Genomic DNA, 21,670 nt, shown 5'->3' with positions numbered 1-21,670 from the left:
AAACCAATAGGATACCAATTTGGTATCGTGTGGAAGTGAATTCACCCCTCCCTCCTTACCACAAAAAAAGCAAAAAACCCTCGAAATCCTTTGGGTTTATTAGGGCTTAAGAGAGTCTAGTTAGAAGACTTGAGTGAAACCAAACTGTGGTCCATTGGAACAGTCAGCTGTTCCTTCAGGACCTTCTCTGAAAAAAGTCAGACACTATTTTCATTCTATTCTTGTTAGTTCCTAGGGAGGATAGCCTCCATCACAGGGTAGGAGTGGGACTTAAGTAGTCTTCCTGGTTGGTCTGGTTTGTTTTGTTTTTAAGGAAACCAGGAGGGAAGGGGAATAAAACAAATACAGTTGCCCAAACACAGTATGTCCAGAACAGATGCCTGTGTTTCTATGGTAACCGTGACACCATATGTGCAAATTTTAACAACACTTAAAACATTTTTGTGAAAGTTATCAGGAAAGACTGAATGCCCTGATTACATGTTCAGAAGTTTCCATTAGCTCTTAAATCTTGAGATTTTCATCTCTGAGGACAATGTTCTATTGTGCACAACAGAATGAATACAATGACAAGTTGTTTTAGAAATTATTTAATATACAAATGCATACACTGCTTCTTAAAACAACCATGGTACAAAATCTTACCAAATCTCAGTTGACTGCATTGATGTAAATAATTATTTTAGGTTCATTTACACTAGGAAGTCAATTTCTCCAGTAATGCTTCTATTCCTTTTACATTTTTATTCTGCTTCAGCTTTGGGATGAGCTTTTTTAATCCTTTTTTGACTGTGCTTGCCACGTTTTCATCAGTGCTTCGGAGAAGGCTGCAAGACACAGGGAAACAATGAAGGATATCAAAGGTCAGCATGCAGGTTATAGAAAAAGAAGCAGTCCATGACAGGAAGAAATAACTATTTAAGATGACTGTAGTTCAAGCTGGACACTATCATCAGGCTAGATATACTATAAAAAAGATGTAAAACATTCCATAAAATATGAAACTTCAAGTCAGAACAAAACCAACAGAGGATAAATCTGCAAGAAACTGCTGAGCCCTATTCAATGCACTTTATTTCAAATACTGAGTCAGACCAAGTTGTTCTGGGTTTCACCCAGTCTGGGCTTCAAACCTGCCAGGCTGGGGACAGCCAGAACTCCCTGGACCCCAGCCCCACTGCTGCACCATCCTCATGGGGAAAAGGTTTTTCCTTATCTCCAGCCTAAACCCTAAACCTCTTCTGTTAAAGCTTGTGCCACTGCCTCTTACTCTCTACTCATACATTGCTGTGAAGGGACCAGCTCTCCATCCATCCAGTGGTGCCAGACATGCTCTCAGGAGCCCACAAGCTGCCCCTTTTCCCAGCTGAAACAGACTTGGCCCCATGGCCTCTCCTTCCAAGCCAAGGGACCCAGCCCCAGTCTATGCCAGCCGCCCTCCATTGAATTAACTCCAGCTGTTGGTGCCTCTCTTGTAATGCAGGTCCTAAAACTGGATGCAGTGAAGTACATCTCATATACATCAAGCACCTTCACTATTGTACTTTCATGCTGCAGTTGTGAAGAATGATGAAGCTTTACCAGTTCTGTTCTCCTTTCAGATACTACTTTTGGAAACCAAATCAGATTTCCCAGATAAATTCTCCTCCTCAGAAACAAAGAAATTCATCGTAAGCTGTAAAATACTATCAGCTTAGTAGTGCCTGTCCTTTTCTTCAGTTAACATTGAAATGTTCTTGGATTGAAGTACAAGATCTTCTGAGTTAATGACATACCAAATTTGCTACTTCAAAGTTGTGAGTGAACACTGGCAAGAATTGTGCCTCCTACAGCCAGTTTGTGCAAACCAGATCAGAACTACAAGTCTGACATACAAATAAACTAAGACTAGAAACAAATTGTAACACCCATGCACTGGTATGAAGCAGGCTGCATGATACTGCAAGTTCTTACAGTCCCTAGGATTCTTCCAAGTGGCTCCCAAATTTACATCAACCTAAAAGCTTACTTCTTACCTACCTTTTAAGCAATGATTAGACATGGCAAACTGAACTGAGTAAGACATAAAGGAATTAATGTAGCTTAAGATGAGATTTGAATTTTGTCTCCTTTAGGGCACCAAATCCTGTGCTGGATGGCAACAATATAGGCAGAAAAGCACTGGATGTCCATCTGACAACACCACAATTTTCAGCTACTTCATTCCCAGATTTATTTCTATGACTTTACAACAACCTTTAGCAGCAAATTATGTTACACTTTTAGCTGTAACGGTACCATTTAATCAAGAGCCCTTCTTTAAAACTGAATTCAGCTGAGAGTGATATTTTTTCATCTCTTCTATGACTCACATGCCTCTGATAAAAGCAAGGAAGTCCAGAATCCTGGAAAAGGACGTCCTGAACACACTGGTAATTAACATGGAAAGGTATGTATGTTTCACTCACCACAAGAGACAAGGACCACACAAAGTAGCAAGCCACTCTGGACTGCATTTTACTTATGTCTAAAAATGAATGCCAGCTTCTGACAGCTATACACGTGATGCTGCTTTCAAACTCATAGCAACCACAGGTATGTCAAGACAACATTATTAATACAGAACATCTGTATTTTTGATAACACAGCCAAAGACCAACACAGTGACAGAGAGGGATATTTTTAAACTACTATTCTGTAAGTTCTTACAAGGTCTAGAAAACTGGCACCTATGTATTTTGTGGATGCAAAACATAACTTCCACAGATTACAGAAATAAAGGAAGTCAATAACACATTTGGTGAAGTACATTCTTATTCATGTTCTACTCTGATGCTACACATCATTTACAAATTTAAAAATATACTGAAAAGTCATATATAGAAATTTAAATAGGCAAGCATCTATGACATTCATGTACTTACAATACTTAGCACACATGTGAGCATGCAGAGGGTCCTCTCATTACCTTTGAGATCCTCAAGATAGTACTAAGTCAGAACCAGGTCCCATAGATTTTTATTACAATCAGAAGCAAGTAGGGCAAGGAAAGGAGAAGGTCCAGAGGATACCAGGTTACTGAGAAGCCAAGCACATGCACTGCTTATAACTGACAAATAAAGGACTTAAAGGACTAGATAGCCAAAAAAATTTCAAATGGACTCACTGAGTAATTCTGAGTTTCAGATCTCCACATATGTGACAGATGGCTTCCGAAAGCCAACAACAAAACAAAAATCAATCATGGTTTTAGGAGGAACTAGCATTGTCTGAAAATTACCTCTGTCTGAACATTTGAGATTCTTTATGACAAAAGAAGTGTGTTGGTTTTATATGGCCTGGTTTTCGGTAGCTGGGGGGCCCACAAAACTGGCTCCTGTGACAAGCTGCCAGAAGCTTCAACCATGTCTGGGAGAGCAATCCCTGATGGCTATGAGGATGGACATGGTGCTGGCCAAAACTGGGCCAATGAGAGATGTTGGTAATGCCTCTGTGATGACATATTTAAGAAGAAATTCCAAACAAAGTAGACACACAGTTTTTTTTCTACCCAGAGAAGAGGAGGAGGTGAGAACATGTAAGGGAAACAACATGGCAGCACCAAGGTCAGTGCAAGACAAGGAGGGAAGGAGGTGTTCCAGGCACTGGAGCTGAGATTCCTCTGCAGACCATGGTGCAGACCATGGTGAAGCAGCTGTGCCCCTGCAGCCCATGGGGATCCATGGGGGATCCACCTGCAGCCCGTGCGGGATGTGCTCATTCTGGAGTAGGTGGATGCCTGGAGGAGGCTGTGATCCAGTGGGAGACTTTATGGGAGAGAGAGGGCCCCTGCTTCCAGGGTGGAGCAGCCTTGTCCTTGGAGGACTGTGCCCCATGGAAGAGTGACCACACCACAGCGGTTTTGGGAGGACTGTCTGCCCATGGGAGGGACTCTCAGCAGTTTGGGAGGACTGCTGCTCATGAGAGTGGACCCACACCAGGGAAGTTCACAGAGAACTGTGTGCAGTGGGAGGGACCCCATGGCCTCACAGGGGAAGGACTCCTCTCCCTGAGCAGCAGAAGAAAACCCTGAATGACAAACTGACCAAACCCCTACGCCGTCTCCCTGCACTGCCTGTGGAAAGGAGGGAGGGGTTGGAGGAGAAAAAAGTGGGGTTTTATTTCAAGGGCTTATTTTACTTCTCATTATCCTCGGCTGATTCTGTTAGTAATAAATTCACTTTCTACCTTTAAGTTAAACCTGTTTTGCACTTGGAGTGCTTTCGCCCAGCCCTTATCTTAACTCATGAACCCTTTGGTAATTTTTTTTCCTCTCCTCTGCCCAGCTGTGGCAGGGGAGGGGGAGTGAGTGGCTTTCATGGGTGCCTGGCATTTGGTCAGTGTCAAACCACAACGAGAAGTACCTGGGTTTTTTAAATGAAAAGATTTTTTAAAAATCAGTCATTACTTCATGTTAAAGAATCCCCTGCTATTACTTTACACCAGACTAAATTAATCACTGCTGTACAATTTAGGTAGTCTCTTGGCTTCAGTGCATGCAGTTAAACAAAAATGCGATTAATTGCTATGTGAGAGTGAAGTAAGCCGGTGTGACATGAAATGGAACAAAAGGAGATGGTTATGGTTGTGTGCCTCAGCTGCCTAAACAAAAGGACATCATACCTAAAAAGTCATCAAGAGAAGTTCACGATAGAAAGAATTTAGATTGCGAAATAAGTGTTATTTAAAGTGAAATAAACCAAAGACTACCAATAAAATTCATCAAACATACAAACAGTCCTACAATATACTTTTTTCTCTCATTCCTGTTAGTTAAGTTTCATTATGGATGAAATACTGCCAGTCTGGGAGGTAAGATCCCCTGCATGGTAACAAAGGACACTTCTCAAGGCTCCACTTGTAGTGACACGAGTATTAGCAGAGACAGACTGCCATTCCTCACAGACTTTTCCACAAAATACACCACTCCTGTGCCAGTTTCTTTATTGATCAATTAAAACAGTTCCCTGTTTTATCTCTAAGTCTTCAATGTCTATTAAAAGACTATTACAGTGATCACAAACAGTTAATGAAGTGTTAAATATAGGAAAAAATCTACTAATTTACTTTACAAATGTATTCGGACAATCCCAACAGCTTAGTACATATACCAGCAATATCATATGTTAAATGAATCTGTTCAGCCTTGACTTAAAGGAAAAATATCCAAGCATTAATATAGTGTTAGTGAATAAGCCTTTCTAACAAAACTTCACTGAACACCTGTGCACAGGATCAGATAACTTAAAGACATTAGGTGCATTTGTTGAATTCTAAAGATCTGTTTTAAGAGGCAAAGAAAGAGCATTATCATTTTGGCAGCTGAACAATCTTAACAGCAACATACATATGACTAGTAAGGTGTTGTGTGAACTGGTTTTGTATCTGGATTGCAACTACTCTTCTACTACCAGTTCTTCTCACTAGTGATCTGAGTGACAATAACTTAAAAAAAGTTAGAATTAAACTTAGATTAGCTAACAGAAGTAAAAATGGCTTTTGATTCACCTTTAAAAGAGCACAAACATTGAAGTAGCCCTACTCTAAACTGATAAATAGCAGAGATGGAAGGCAAAGAGCAAGGAATCTAAAAGTAACTTTAGGACAGAGAAGAGTGGAGCGGAAAAAAGAGATCAAAGGACTTAATGTTCAAAATCATGTTGTCTGTTTGAATTGTTTGCTGACTTTGCTTCAGTGAAAGTCTTTATGAGGTGCCAGAAGGGCAAGGCTGATACAGAAGTTCCAGAACACACACCACATACTTCAGGTTATAGGACAAAACCTTGGGTTTCTATGACCTGATACTGACAAGCAGCTACAAAGTGAAAGCAGCGATGATTAACACTGCAGTTCACTCTTGATAAAACAAAATGTTAATCTTAATCTGATCCCTGTAGGGTGTTTTTGATTTCACTAGTTGCATGATTCACTGCTTCAAATTTGTGAGCCAGTTAGCTCATCATAGGCCTTTGCATATAAGTCTATTCTTATGTATGGTCTCTTCCAAACACTTCTCTGCTTCAGTGTGAGAACTTTTTAGGCTTTGCAATTAAGGCATCAACACAAAACAGTAATTTACCAAAACAAACAAAACAAAACAAAACAATTTACAGATTTTTGTACGCTGCCACCAGTCCCAGGTATTCTAAAGTCAATTATTTTAATGTAGCTATTTGTGGACTGCTCTTTAGAGAGTTTTGTGCTTGTAAAACAAGACATGGTAGGCACAATTTAAAAAAAAAATTTGTTTTTAATCTTCAGATTTTCTGATACTGAGCTGCTTCCTAGTACTACAAAAGACGAAACTCAAGGAATAATCTATGGAAACTCTGATTTGAATTTTTCTAATCCCTGTTTCGTTCAAGACTTGCCAGCTGCATTCAAGATAGCACACACTGAATATCATTTTGTTGGTAGAAATTTCAATTGATGTTCTCTCAGCTGTTCAAGAAATTAACAATGTTAATTTAATCAGAAGTAGTCATGCGCCACACTTACCAACAAAGAATAATGGCACCTCGATTTACTTCTGCCCAAGTCTTCAGATTCTCAATACCAACATGTTCCACCAGTGTTCTCCCAAAGGAAACTGCAAAATGTGAGAAAGAAGCAGGGAAGTAAAAAAATGAGACAATATCTTTCTACAAAGAAGCCTGTTGAAAGTTCTCTGTAGTTTTGATTTAATCAAATAGATTTTAGTCCCCCAAGTATTCACAAAGTTCTGCCCCCTCAAAATAATTGACTGTTCAATGCATTGCAGACCTTTATAGATATTAGACTGCTTCCAAGTACTGCATGGAATTTGTTAAACAACAGCAGCACTGTGTGACAGTTTACTATTATAAGGTATGCAAACTTGTTTGTTTTTTAAAAAGGGTGTAAAAGGCTATTAATATCTTAGAGCAGGCATCCAGTCCAAAGAGAGAACTCAGAATCACAGAATCACAGAATCATTCTGGTTGAACAGATCATGGTATTCAATATATTAAATACATAAACACCTCTGTTGAAAAATGCTACATTTTTAAACATCTGACTCTACAACTGAAGGAAAAGAATTTGAACAGACGCTACTTAAAATTTCAGAGCTAATCCTTTATTGATGCAAAAACTTTATCTTTTTCAGCTGTACTGATGCTCCAGAGCTCTATTTCTTCAGTGGCTTCGAAAGCCTAAGTTGACTTCAGACTCATTATATTAACTTAGGTTGACTTCAAGGCCCCAGATGAATTTAAAGAACTGAACTGCATGGAAACTGTTCTTTCAACTTAGCCTGCTGAGCAAACTTATTAGTAAACAATGCAAAAAACCTCACTCAACCCCAACAAACACCAGCCTCCAAGCACTGCAGCTATTTTTCGCTGTCACTTTAGATCCCAATTCCACCTGAAGACAGGTTAGATTTTATACAACTTGCTCCCCATGTGATAGCAATTTGTTTAGGGTTTAATGACAATTTAATAAACTTGGAGCAGAAATTTTGAATGGTACTTTTTGGAGAAAACCAAAGGGAACAGCATGTGATTAAACTGGAAATTGTACAGTTTTTACAGAAATAAATCCAGATTAAGATCATCATTTCAGATAGGCAAGTCTCTGAAAGACACAAAAGTTTTCCTTTGGACATTTTCAATGACCTGCTTGAGAAGTGGGAAAACAGCCTGCTTTCAGAAACATTTAATAAAACACAACTAACATTTTTAAAGGAAATAGTGGCCACCTGAATGTATCAAGAGGAAAAGAAATAAAAAGTTTAACAAGATCTGATAATTCTACATAGACAAAAAGACTATTACAAACAGAGAAGTTCCCTCAGATTACACTTTGCCAACCATGTGCTTTCATTTTTTGAGCTTTTTGTATGAGAAAAAGTAAGGATTAGGATAGAGTGATACACACAGAAGATTTTACAGTTATGTAATAACATAAATTTAAAAGCTAAATTAAGATGAGAACATCTGTTCCCAATATCTGCCTTATGGAACATAAACTAGCAAAGATGTCCTATTTTTGTGCACAAATTATTTTAGTAACAGTTACAAAGCATTAACCCAGCAGCACTAATGAACACAGTAAAGATTACAGCCCAGCTTACAAGGACTAATGAAACAGGGGCTCCTGTAAGAAAGACTTTACTGTTTCTATTATTATCCTTAAACTACTATGTAATTTAGCAAAGCTATCAAGACATTTTAAGCATAGAAATGAACTCTGCCCCAAATACACATAAAGTATGGAGAAGAAAACCCCAAACACTGCTTGCATTGCAAAAAAAAACCAAACATAACCTTGGCATTCTCTTTGTATAGCAGCTCACAACAGCAAAAAGATAGAAACAATAACAATTTTTTCCATATACTAGTATACTCAAAGAAATAACTGCAACTATCTTATCTGAGGTCAGATAGCAAACTACTCTGAAGTCAATCTGAGAAAATAAAGCTGTATTTTCAACATACCTTCTTTTCCACTTGCTTTCATTTTTTCATCTTGCTCTATTAACCATTTCAAAACTAGATGGCCTGCCGGATGTTCTGCAATGTGGAGCTTTAAGGGCAATAGACAAACGAAAAAAACCACCAAAATTATTTAGTGATGTTGGTTCAAAATTCAGTTACATGTCTGCCCATAAATATTTCTGCTTGGTTTATTCACTATGCCGTCACACTGATTCACTGAGTCATGACCTATGCTAGTATCAACAAGTTTGAAGTAAATTTCTGGTTACTCATTTAAATTGACCATTTTAACTCTTACCGTCTTCCCTGCAACATTTAACTTTCAGTAATATAAACTGTATCAACCAACATTTCATCCACCCTTCTAAGGACTTCATTTTTAATAAACAAAAGCCCTTGGTCTGTCTCTGCCAGAACTTCCAGACCTTTCACATTTCCACACCTGAAAATCAACTACAGTATGGTTTACAGAAAGTCACAGAAAACATGTGTAGTTCACATTAAAATTTCATTAAATGTCTATCAAAGAATGTGAAATACAGAGCTAAAACACCACAACTATGGAAATCTGGAGATATCTATCACAAATACAGCATGCATCATATTTTTTGTTTTCTAGTCTGTGGACACATATCTGACTGAGTTTAACAAAGTAGGGAAGGGGAACTCTTTGAAGAGAAGGTCCTACTTTGAAGAGAAACAGCGCTTATCTAAGATCTTTCCTTGCATGGAGATATGCATGCCTGAAAGGTAAGAGATCCTGTCCCTCTCAATGTAAACAGTCCAATGACCTATAAAACTCTACTAAGGGCTTGACTGCACATTAGGCTATGTAACATGCTTGTCAGCCACCTTCCCACTAAGTGTTTAAAGCAGTTCTGAAGATTGAAGATCATGAAGCACCTTGCCCTACAACTCCTATGAAATGCTGGCTCAAGCCATCTCTCCAGATGTGTTAATAATAAACTATGAATTCAACAAGTCAGAAAACAGGATCACATCTAATGTGCAAGTGCTATCAGCACAGTACACTGATGACTTACATAAAGGAAATTAAGACCAGACTTCATTTTACTAATGCAGAAGATCTGCAAGATCTCAGCACCTTGTCCTCTGTACATTACCTGTCCATCACGGCCCCCTGGAACCAGCTCTTCTGCTGCTAACTTAGCAATTGCATCTAGTGCAGGCTGGATGTCACCAAGAGCTGTTCTTAAAATATCAGCAACCAAGACAAAAGTAGCTTTGTCTATCACTACTTCTTGGGTATGTTCTTGCAAATATTCTAGCAAAGGTGAGGAAATGGCTTCCAGGAGCTCATGACGACGGAGTTCAGTATTCTTCTTACTAATGAAAGAGACAAGCACATTACTGCAGAAGATTTGCACTGTATGCACATCAAGTAACAAGAAATTTCAGAATATATGTGCTATTTGAGACATTTAAATTATTGCTAGATTCAAATGCAGGCATTATTGTTCCCTCTGTTTCATGTACAATTAAACACATGTTGGACACAGAATTTAAGAACGCATGGAGTGAAAATGTGTTTGAAGCTGACTGTCTCAAAACCTCTGAGTTTTTTCTTGTAAGTAACATTTACTATTTCTTTTCATTTTGTTATCTCAACTATGGCAATGTATTTTTACACAGCTTACTAGTCATCTAGAACTGCTCCTTCTTCAAAAGCTAGTAAGCATCAATGTCAATACCAGAGATTAAATCAAATTAACAATTTCCATTCTTATTGCTGATTTTGAGCTATACTTTTATGCTAGCCAAAGCACCAGTAATGCATATTACAAATTTTCTTCTACACTGAATTTGATACATGAGCTTACACACAAAATATATCACAATATTTGCCCTTTATAAAAGGGGCAAACACATATTATTTATATATATTTACATTACTTAGATTTATTATGAAGAAAAGTTGAAATTAAATCACAACAAAAAGTTGCATGACTTCTTCTGAGCTCTCAAGAAAAACCATGTAACTTTCATATGTGAGTTACCTATAGGCATTTCCATCTCCCTGTTGCAGAAGTGTGATGATTTCTGGAACAAAATGTGCAGGATCTCTAGGACTTAGCAAGTACAACAAGACCTTCTTTCCATATTTGTTGTTTATTATATCAGGCAAAGAAGCCTTTATTTCCTGTGGGAGTAAACAAACCACAACAAAACATTAATGAAATAATAGTTCTTGGTCACTATCAATATTAGAACTGTGAAGAAAGTACCAGGAGAAACTCTAAATGACAGAGACATGCTATCTCTTGTTGGTAATGTATCCATCTTTTTGGAGTCCTCATGAAAGAGAGGGATTTTGTGCTGAAATCTGCCTGAATCCTTACACATGCCAGGCACTCAGTGTACAGTTCCAATCACATACAAAAGTTGAAAGCACCACAGACAGACTTTGGTCCAGGATTAAGATTCTGTGGACCTGAGAGATGGTGATAAGAAGAGACTTTCCTTCAGAGGATTTCAAGAACTTAAAGCCCTCCTTTACCTACTAATTCTCAGCCCATACTGCCAACCCAGACAAATGATGAATTTTGCAATACTACCAAAAAATTCCAAACCAACAAAAACACCCCCAAAACAAAAAAACTACCAAAAAAAACATTGCTTTTTCTCTGTCTCAAGTTTTACTAGTCTTTTTATCTTCTTAAAGCTGTATTTTTTTATGGACAGAATGATAATTTCTATAAGGTATCTTTGAAGTCCAACTGCTCTTTGAAATAATTTTATAAAGATTGGTTTCCTCTACAGAATATGCTTCAATGACTGATTTTAAGATGCCCCCACCTCATCATCTGCTACTAGTTTTCATTGACTATCTGAAGAGCTGGTTTTGATCCTAACATTTTTTTTCCCTCTTCTGCCATCCTTTCCCCATTACTGACCACACATAAGCCCTAATGGCGAATTGTGTATGTGCAAAGGCCATGTCATGTTCTCTATTTTCTGTCCAGATTGATGTTGCAGGATGACCAAACAATAAACATTCCATTACCTTTGATAATTGATTAATTCTTGATCTCAGATGATTCTGTAATTAAATGACATCTTGGAAGCTCAGCTAAAGACACAGTATCTGAACTAATAAACTCTCCAGAAAGCAGAGTGCTTGTTACACAGTACAGGAATAGGTCAAATATCTCATACTAGGACAGCTCAGATATGTCAGAACTTACTTCCTTAGACCTTTCCCAGAAGCTATAACATTCCAGGCCTGGCTCTGGGAACCAAACCCAGCTGCAATCACAGCTGAAATCCTTGAGGAACAAAAGCCACCTCCACACGAAGATGCTTCATCACCCCAGACCCGTTAGAGAGGCACAATCTAAGGGCCAAATCCCTATGATAGGGTACAAAATCCCAACTGCACCCTACACAAAGTTGCACAAGGGAAAAATTGTTCCTACTTTGCAAAACAAGCCTCATCAGAACCACTTTCTCCTCATATTCCTTCTCCACACACAGAAGATTTGCCTCATCTTTATCTCCCTGCCACTTCCCCTAAACCCACCAGCCCTTACAGCTACAGCATGAGTACTACTGCAAGCAGATTACACCACGTACATCAATGTGAATTTCCCTGCTGAGAGGATGCAAATAGCTTAGCTTGTAAAATCAATAAGGTACCATCATCATTCTCAAGTTTTCCACCAATTTCATCTCTAGAAATACTAGTAGAGCTCAAACTTCTATGATAAAACACATTGACTTTAAAGAGACTCCAGTCACCCCTTATCCAGAATGAATGTGTACTAAAAGGGAAAATTCCAGCAAGCACTGAACCTAGCTTAAAAATTACTTCAAATAAATAATTAAAATTATGCCTGAAAGTGCTACAGTCTGCTAGGAAAAGAAAAAACTAATCAAGATACATAAATATAATGAAACAGAAAAGATGGGAAGTACTTAAATAGTCTAAAAAAGCAGATAGGTTCCTAATTTCATCCTCCTATACACTGACAAACACATTGACACTATTTAATATACTATTTTAAGAGAAATTCAATTACTTACTGATATAATTAACTGCTTCACAAGTTTAGTGTCATCAATGCAATCAAATGCTGCCAGCAAGACCAGATGAGAAAATTCACCCTGCAAAGATGAGACATCAGAAACCACACGCAATCATTTTTATGAGTATATTAACTGACTTATAATCAGGATTTCTGAAGGTTTGTCTCAAACGTAACACAACATGAAGCACAAGCAAATTCTAACTACTGTCAAAGAATGAGAGAAGTCCAACATTTAGGTTTCTTTTCAAAAGCAAGGCTTGTTAAAAGAAAAATGCTGTTAAAACAAAGAAAAATCTTCCATTGCAAGTGGATATACTGTTTTATCACATGCAAGCTATTAACCTAATCCTACTGTATTATCAACATTTGAAATCATAGTATTTTCCCAAAAGCATCATTACATACAAACTTTATTTCTATTGTTGATTTGCTTAGAAGTGAACTAAGTCACATACAGTGTTTTTGGAGATCATATTTCTGCAATGAGCCATACAGTCTTTACTGCATTGCTGGAGATCAAGTCTCCAGTACACTCAAAAGGGCACAAACAAACCAGTTCACTTGTATGTCAATGAGGCTCTACATCAAAGTGAAACCACATCTTCTGTGCTCCAGTGTTGTGTCAGTTATTATTTACCCACTGTCTCGTATTTCCATATAATTTATAAAATTAAGCAATTCATTTATTGTAGTGGAAAATTATGGAGAGAAAGATTACCTAGACCAGTGGCCCTCAAAGTGGGCTGCACAAGACAATCCACTGTGGTGCAGAAAGAAATTATTTTTGGAATTTTATTTAATAAAAAATAAAAATAGCCGCTGGTTATTTTTATCTCATCCTTTCAAATTTTCCATTTCTATTATAATGTACACTACTATAGTAGTAAAGGCATGTGATTTATACATAAATATATATATTGGGGATATATGCCCAGGATGTGATCAAAATGCTTGAATGCCACTGATTGAGACCACAATAACTATTAGCAAATAAAAAAACCCACAGCAACAAGAAAGGGAAGTTTAAAAAGCTCTTCTTTACACCTACTGTTTTGCCCTTAGGTGTAGATGTGAAATCTGGTTTCAACTGTTACTCTGCTGGTACTGCAGACTCCAAAAACATGTTTTTCATTAAAAAATAAAACAGACTTGTTCCATTGTATGCCAATGTATTTCGAAGCTTCCTGACTTGAAAAAAATATTGAGCATCTTCAAAGAAATACACATGTTAAGAGAGCCTTTTCAGTGACATCTCCAGCATCTCTTGATTTTAATTCCTCCTCTTTATACAGGCTGTTTTACTCCCAACCAAGGAGAATTAGCCAATGAGCTGCATGAAGATGCAGTACAAAGTTGGGATCAACAAAATAAAAAGTAGAAAGAAAACTGAGGAATAATAATGAACTCAGCCATAATGAGGCATAGTACTACATGGAGTGCTCACAACGAAGCTTCTTGGCATGTCTTTAAATATTCCATACAGTTCAATTATTTTATATTATCTAATACATCACTGCTATTTTAAGACTGGTTTTATTAAGATCTCCAAATTGTTCCCAGTATCAAAGAACATTCAAGCTAGCCTCTATCAAATCACTAGTTTCAGAGACTATGAAATAAATGGTTAATATACACTCACCGTTGCTATTTTTTCAATATACGTCTTCATAGTTTTCACAATGACTTTCCTGTCCTATCCAAAAGGAAAGAGGAAACTCAAATGAGCCCAGAATACCGGTGATTCTGAGTAACTAAACTGCTATTTACACCTTTCAAAAAGATAATCTTCAATCTGCTTTCTAACGCAAAGGCATCTATCAAAGACTAACACATATTCTATTACTTTACACCCAGAACCAGCATGGAAAGTTAAACTGAATTGTAACTTGATCCCAGAGAGATCTTGTGATATATTTACAAGTCCAGATCACCAATGGGACATGTCAAAAAAACTTGGAAAAAAACACAGCAAACAAAAAACCCCAAACCATCACATATGTTCATTCATATTTTGTCCATTAATTAAAGGAGAATGCATTTCATATCTTCATTTGGTAAGAAACATATTCAACAGAACTTGAAACTCTAGCTTGGTTTGAACCCCTATTACTAGCAAGAATATTTTGTCAGAAAGCTCCCTCCCTGTATTTTTGGCTCTTGGAATCACTGCTCAGTCTTCTTTAGATCCATTACTATGCCTAGATCCTAGGAACAACTTTTTTTTCCTGCATTCTTTAGCAAGTGGACTATTTTAATAAGTAATCTTTTTTTTATTTTTTAATAGAGAAAAACATAGGAGGCATTACATTATTTCCAAGATGTGATGACATGTATTACACCAAAAGAATTTCTGGATACTGTATCTAATACTGTAACTAAACCACACTTCCTATAACATTTTGCAAGTCTTGGCATTCTAAAGCCAAACATGGTTTCACACTACGACTGCTTTACTGTTCCCTCCCTACTGTCAATTTCACTTATATTAAGAAACCCATGGGATAAATGAAATGCCAATAACCTTACAGTGGAAAAATTACTCCAGGCGTCACTGCCAAAACATCTGCTAAAAATAAAAGGAGTTGCTTCTCCTATAGAAGTTCTAATGAAAGCATTTGAGTCACAAAAAGCACTGCTTAAGTTTGCCAATAGATAAAGAGCCAATTTTTAACCTTGCTCTCAAATTGTTAACTGCTTCAAAATGAGCACAAGCAGAAGGACCCATATGGGCAGTCAGAGAGAACTAAGTAGAGGGAAACCAAACATTACCTTGGGAGTGCCATGCCATAAACAGTGCATTGCTACTCGGGCTCCATCATGAGTGTGTGCCAGGTAGATGACAGCCTCTCTGATAGCTTCTATCATTTCCTGGGGAAGAAAAGGTGATAAAGCAAAACATCAAAGAAAAGCCTTGAGGAACTCAAGGCAGGTGGGCAAGAAAGAATTATTTCGTCTGCCCACACGATACTGCTCTACACTTCATCACTGGCTCTACAGAACCACTCTCATTTCCCTGACCTATGAAAAACTGCCATAACAGGAGTCCAAAAGACTGTAAATGACACAAGCTTTCTCTTTTTAAAATTACACTGTTCATCATAATCATGCCATGAAATCACAACTGTATTGAAGCTTGTCAGCTGTCCCATTACAAAAAAAATCAATAAAGGGTGCTCAGACAGAAATTAGAGAAAAAGACAACCATTAATTTAGGAAGAAATCTTTGAAGATGATGCATATTCATAGATACAGAGTATTAGCCAGAAAGTAAGAAGAACTGAAGTCATTTAAGCACCAGGTTATGTTATAAATCAGATATTACAAGACATAGCCAGAAGTTTTGTCTTCATATCAAAGGAATGAAGTTTTCTGACGTTATCTGATGATACCATTGTCAGATAGCTTCAGAAAAGAAGAAAAAAGAAAAAGCCAAAGAAAAAGATAAAATAAAATCAAATGACACCCTCTTGGGTTACTAGATACTACTTCTGTTACTATCCAATAGATTTCCTCAAAGTGCAGTTCCCACCTATGCCTCTTTCTATCCCTAGTTCTTCTTGCTCTTAGCCAAAGGCTCCAACCATTTTACCAATTATTTACAAACTGTTCAGTCACAACACAATTGGTGTCACTACCTGTAAGCACAGGCAGGAACAGATCTGCAGAAGGGGTTTCCAAACCCCGAAGAGCATGTCTATATACCAGCACATTTGCCCAGAAAGACAAGCAAGGAGATACAACCTTATTCCCCTGATTCATGCAAGCCTGCGAAACCAAAAGCATTCTCAGACATAGCATTACATAAAACCATGCACAGGAATGTTCTGGGCTCTGAAGATTTGGACTCAGAACAGGCCCCAAATAGTCCACTTCCCTACTCCTAGCTTTGGGTTTATTAACAGTAACAAAGAAGTATTCAGGAGTCCAGTCTGGCAGAAAGAAGCAAGAGACAGCAAGTTCAGAAGGCTCTGCCTGACTTGAAGTGAGATGGCTCTGAGCTGCAGAAACAAGGTGAGGCGGATGGACAGACATTGAAGACATGTAAAGCCAAAGAGGATACCAGCTTAAACCATGTCACATCACACAGACAGATTTAGGCCTGAATACAAGAATGTCTGACGTAATCTTAAACCTGCAATTTAATATGAATATAGCAAACAAAGTTTTGGTTGCTGACAGAAGGGCCAATTTCACTGTATTTTGGTCAAGAGATTTTTGGACAATCACTGCAAGTTGTTAAGAAATGACACACTGGAAAGCTTTACTACTCCAAGCAATGGTCCTCACTTTTAAATTATGTTCTCCAGCTACTGAGAAGGGTCATTTAGCAGGAAAAGAGGGAACATCAAAGTCATCTCACTTTTTTTAAAGAATTCAAATATCACAAACACTTGTGAAAGTTCACCATAGCTAAAAATCTCCATACAACACTACTTTCCCATCCTCTATCTAGAATCACCAGATGTGTAGAACTTTATTAATGAAAGATGTGTATTTTCATTTTCTTGTGAAAAAACCATTTTCACAAGAAGATGAAAAACCTTCCACAGAAAGGCAAAAGAAGACAAAAAACAAAATAAAGATACTTACAGATCTTTGTTTTGGAAGAGCGTAAGTGAAGAAGTCCAAAAATACCTTATGTACCAGTGAGTGCTTTATCACCGCCTCTCTGTACATGGATAGTTGAAAATAAGCAACAAGCTCCCCACAAATAATCATTTTAAATTATGTTAGCAATACCTCATTTGTATTTTAAAAAAGTTAGGCAGCGTGGTGAGCAAAAAACACACGGTCATTTTGGATTCAAATGTTTAACATTTACAGTAAGTGGAAGATTCTAACAAAACTTACAAATTATAGAATGTATTTCCTTCACTGGAGAAGCATATCAAATAATGCATTATGGAAATATATCATAGTGCAACATTTCTACCAATTGTCTGACTGGGACAGAGGACACTTTAACTCAGAGAAAGAGAGTTCAAAATTCAGGGAATATACTCATTATGACACCTGGGACAAAACCACAGACTATTCAGCACCACAGCATTACAGCTTAAAAGAGTATCAGTATCACTGTCATCTGAACTTACAAATATACTATCTGTATGTCAGAAACAAACTGACTTGTGCTAGATTGTCACACCTTCAGCTGATTTTTGTCCTTACTTTTGTGCCATTGGTGTAAGAATCTGCTTCATTTCATCCAAGATAGCCTCTCTCTTTTCAGGCTGAGCTTCTAGCACTTTATCCAGTGTTGGGACAGCTGGTGTCTGAAACGAATGCACAATCAGAGGTTTAATCATACCAGTAAGAATCAGAGTTCATAGAAAATTACAATGCTTAGAACTTTTTCAATCAAATGTCAGGAATATCAAAAACAAAATTAATTTTCTGCAAAACTAACAATTTTTACAATTTTAAAAATAAAAAGCTACCTTTTCTGAGTATGTCAGAAGCTGTAAATTTCAGTTTCTACAAATTAAATATTCCTCATTAGCAAACAAAACCCACTTCTATAGCCTGAGCTGCTTTTTGCCAATCACAACTGTATTGTGATTGCCAATTACATCAGCTCTTCAAGCCAGATAGAAGGCAAAATACATAAAACTGGCATTGTGTTAAGGTGCTCCTGAGCTAAGCAGAAATCCTGCTTTAGGCACACATCAGAGGTCCACACAACAAGTTAATGAACTGAGAAGCTAACAAAGGCCCAGGAAATTCCAGTTCAGGAACAGCAGAGAGGGGGAATGTATACTATGTACCTTACACACAAAAGTACTTCCTGGTAACTCTTTTAAAATAATCTGCTCTTAGAAGAAAAGTCTGACTGGATAGACATTTAGAAGAAATATTTTTTAAACCATCTCTGTAACTTTTTAAAGACTACACTGCAATTATTTATAAACCTACATTGTGCTAAATCTTGGTTTTGCACCACAATGTATGGCTACGTAAAGCACTTATGCCAAAAATACCAGAATGATGGAAGCTAACAGTGCCCTTCATTCCATGGGCTGTTCGACTCTCAGTACAAATTACAGCCCATAATCACAACAAACATACCTCTCTACTACTCACTGCTGCAAAATGCCTAACTAAAAACTTACAATAACCTGTTAAGAAAATACGGGTAGAGAAATGAGCTGGTTAATTTCTTAAGACGATTTTAACAGAAATCTTGGGTATAAGGGAACAGGTGAAAAAGTCATTAGAATGGAGTTAGTAATTGTGTAAAACAGTTTTGCACTTTGTAGCAAAATTCCTAACCCTAATGGATACCAACTTTACAAGTCAGCAAAAATTAAAAACAGAATTCAAAAGAATGGAGGTTGTAGTTTTTAAGAAGTTTCCAACTGCCTGGTGAGCATCTACCATAGACCTAGATTTCAGTGGAGTTTGAACTCAAGTCCTATAGTCTCCACGGGAAAAGAAAACAAAGAGAAAAATTAAGCCCAAATGGAATACTGTATGTGGATACTGGCCCATTCTGCCCACACTCAGTTTTCACAAGACACAAGATAGTTCTGACACAAGAATCATCTACAGCATTAATGAAGAATTATGCCTAAGTCTTACCTCAGCAAGGATGATATCAGTCTAGGCACTATGAGAACTGAAACTATATAAGAATAAACTGTCTCTGATGAGCAGAGCAAGCTCATACATGAACATAGCATATTTTACATAGTACAAATTAAAACAACCCACAACAATTTCATCTAAACTAGAAATGTGCAACGAATCACTACATTTAAACATGCTAACCTAGGCTGCCTTTGGACAGCTGACAGAAAGAAATATTATCAAAATAAATAGTAGGTAAGATAGGTAAGGCATTACTAACACAACACCTTATGGGCTAAACTGTCTTAAACCACGAAGTATTGAAATACCACCTTGTAAACCTGGAAAGTGTTCCCATATAGTTCTTCTGTCAGCATATTCCTCTGCTCCAGAATGGCTTTGTCATTATATGCATATTCCACCACAGCAGATGCTTCAGCATGACGGAGCATTTTTTTCACATGGCCTTTAAAACTTTTTATTATTTCTGCAACTTGTGCTTTTGTCCTGTTTTACAGGGAAATATAAATAGCAAGAGTTAAAACTTCTAGAGATAAGCTTACCTATTGATAGTTTTATTTTTAGAAACACATTTAGGTAGTAAGTTTTATCACAGAAACCGTGAAATTTATGAATCTGAATCAGCCTTATGGCACTCGGGAAAATATGTAAAGAAAGCCAGGAATGTGGGAAAATTTTGAGGGAAAGTAAACAGTGAATAAATTCTAGGGAATAACAAATGCCATACTGAAATCGTTAGCAAAGAAAATTTTTTAAAACCAGTGTTTTATATACACCAAAGATAACTCTGACAATAAATCTAACCATTTTTTTTGGTCATGTTTTCCTTGACATGTACAGCATTAGCTTTATTTCTTGCAAAAGGAAAAATACTGTTAGCATCCCCCTGCCTTTACTCCATAATATTACAAAGGTGTTGCCAGAGACATATTTTTTATTCATGATCGATCCACTACAGATTAAGAAGGAGCATTCACACTGGAAATGAAACAACACTGATGAGCAAATTCACTTGATACTCACCCATACATAAGAAACTTCTTCACAATATTTCTGGAATATTTTGACTTGCTCAACTCTATTAGGCTATCTAGAAGAAGGGAGAAACATTCAGCTGGCTTATTTTTCACTACATTAACTGCATGAAATGATAAGGCATTATTTAAATAAGTATGAAGAGTTCACTAGAAATGATGCATCAGTTCAGAAAAAAAGGTAAAAATATTCAACAGAAAACAACATGGTTTGTTAAAATCCTTCCTAACCACAATAAAAAAGCATATAAAGTAAAATGAAAGTACCTTTCAATTCTTCAAATGTCTCTTGCCTTTGCTTCTCATTACCATACTGAATAAAGCACTGGATCACCCGGGTTGAATCATGTGCAAACGCCAGCTAAAGGACAGATATTTTGTTACTCTAGGCCATTCAAAAGGCAGTATGCACCATAATTATTTTAATGTATGTGCTCTCTGGTATAGTTTCATCCCACATGTAATGCCAATTATAAAATTACAAAAGCAGTTACCTGCTTATAACAAACCAAGACTTAAGGGCTTTTACCCCTTCACAAGCACTCTATCAAAGAAAATACAGACAACAGCTGCTGACAATTAAGGACAAGCATTAAGGTTTTCCATACTGAAATAAAACCATTAAATGGTATCTCCATTTTGTTCCTCTTCTTCATAATTTCAGAGTATGATGAAACAGTTCCACTTCAGCATGGAATATGAAAAGCTCAACATGCTCCTAACTGCAAATTTATACATTTCAACAATAAAGCAGAAAGACTGTTTAGTATGATTAAGCATGAGGACACTAACTTCCCTATAAAATTGCAAAGCAACAGTTGTGACCTATCAAACCTCTGAGCTCCTGACCCCCAGCTCACATCAAATTTCACAGGACTAAAGCTACTTGGCTACTTTTACAACAGCCAGCTGACAGACAAAGCATCCCAAGACTACTGTCCTGAAATACAGGTGCCAAACACAGTCTTTCAGCCCTGTTTTTATTCTTTTTACTCACAGTTTCATCATTCATTAAAGAAGAATTTATGAATTTGTGCACTATGCCATTCGTATTTTCTTACATTTTTAATTTTCCCATGAAGAAGCTTCTGTAGTTCATTCATCAGCTTTTCTCGTTTCTCCTTATTGCATTTCTTCCTACAAGCAAAAAAAAATCTAGTAAAACAATTCTAATTGAGGAAGCAGCTTTTTTGTAGTATGATTCACTTGTATCTATAAATTAAGAAGCAAGACAGTACAAATAAAACCAGGTTGGCTTCTGCCAATCCAAATTTATACTGTCATTCCTTAACCCTGTACAGAGATGTGATTAAGCTGTTTCAGTTCGTGGAAATCAAACCAGAATTCCACAGTTTAACTTTATTCTTTTTTTGACTAAATATTTCAAAAATATTTTTTGAACCATAAACTCAAATTTGCAGTCAGAGTTGCTTACAGGTCCAAAAATCTGTAAGCATGCAAAGCACAAACACTCAGAAGAAGCAAAATTAACTTTTCTTGCTGGGGGCACCAGTCCTACAAT

At 37.1% G+C, this 21,670-nt stretch overlaps 1 protein-coding gene across 3 annotated transcripts in view; it reads right to left on the bottom strand.

Annotated features, from left to right (window-relative positions):
- Positions 1-574: 574 nt before the first annotated feature.
- The window catches only part of PUM3 (pumilio RNA binding family member 3), a 66,495-nt gene continuing 45,399 nt past the window's right edge, over positions 575-21,670 (bottom strand). For all 3 annotated transcript variants that reach the window (XM_077171350.1, XM_054652188.2, XM_054652189.2), the window contains exons 5-18: positions 21,210-21,285; positions 20,416-20,509; positions 20,138-20,204; positions 19,426-19,600; positions 17,696-17,799; positions 17,117-17,195; positions 15,296-15,394; positions 14,166-14,219; positions 12,522-12,602; positions 10,496-10,638; positions 9,602-9,824; positions 8,478-8,565; positions 6,517-6,607; positions 575-827 (exon numbers count right to left, since the gene is read on the bottom strand). In XM_077171350.1, coding sequence (XP_077027465.1) covers positions 698-827; positions 6,517-6,607; positions 8,478-8,565; positions 9,602-9,824; positions 10,496-10,638; positions 12,522-12,602; positions 14,166-14,219; positions 15,296-15,394; positions 17,117-17,195; positions 17,696-17,799; positions 19,426-19,600; positions 20,138-20,204; positions 20,416-20,509; positions 21,210-21,285 — 1,504 coding nt within the window. In that variant the 3' untranslated portion in view covers positions 575-697. The remainder of the gene's footprint in view (positions 828-6,516; positions 6,608-8,477; positions 8,566-9,601; positions 9,825-10,495; positions 10,639-12,521; positions 12,603-14,165; positions 14,220-15,295; positions 15,395-17,116; positions 17,196-17,695; positions 17,800-19,425; positions 19,601-20,137; positions 20,205-20,415; positions 20,510-21,209; positions 21,286-21,670) is intronic.

Source organism: Agelaius phoeniceus, chromosome Z (assembly GCF_051311805.1).
Source record: "Agelaius phoeniceus isolate bAgePho1 chromosome Z, bAgePho1.hap1, whole genome shotgun sequence".
Classification (NCBI taxonomy): domain Eukaryota; kingdom Metazoa; phylum Chordata; class Aves; order Passeriformes; family Icteridae; genus Agelaius; species Agelaius phoeniceus.
The sequence above is the reverse complement of the archived record's forward strand: the minus strand, read 5'-3'. Positions and strand labels throughout refer to the sequence as shown.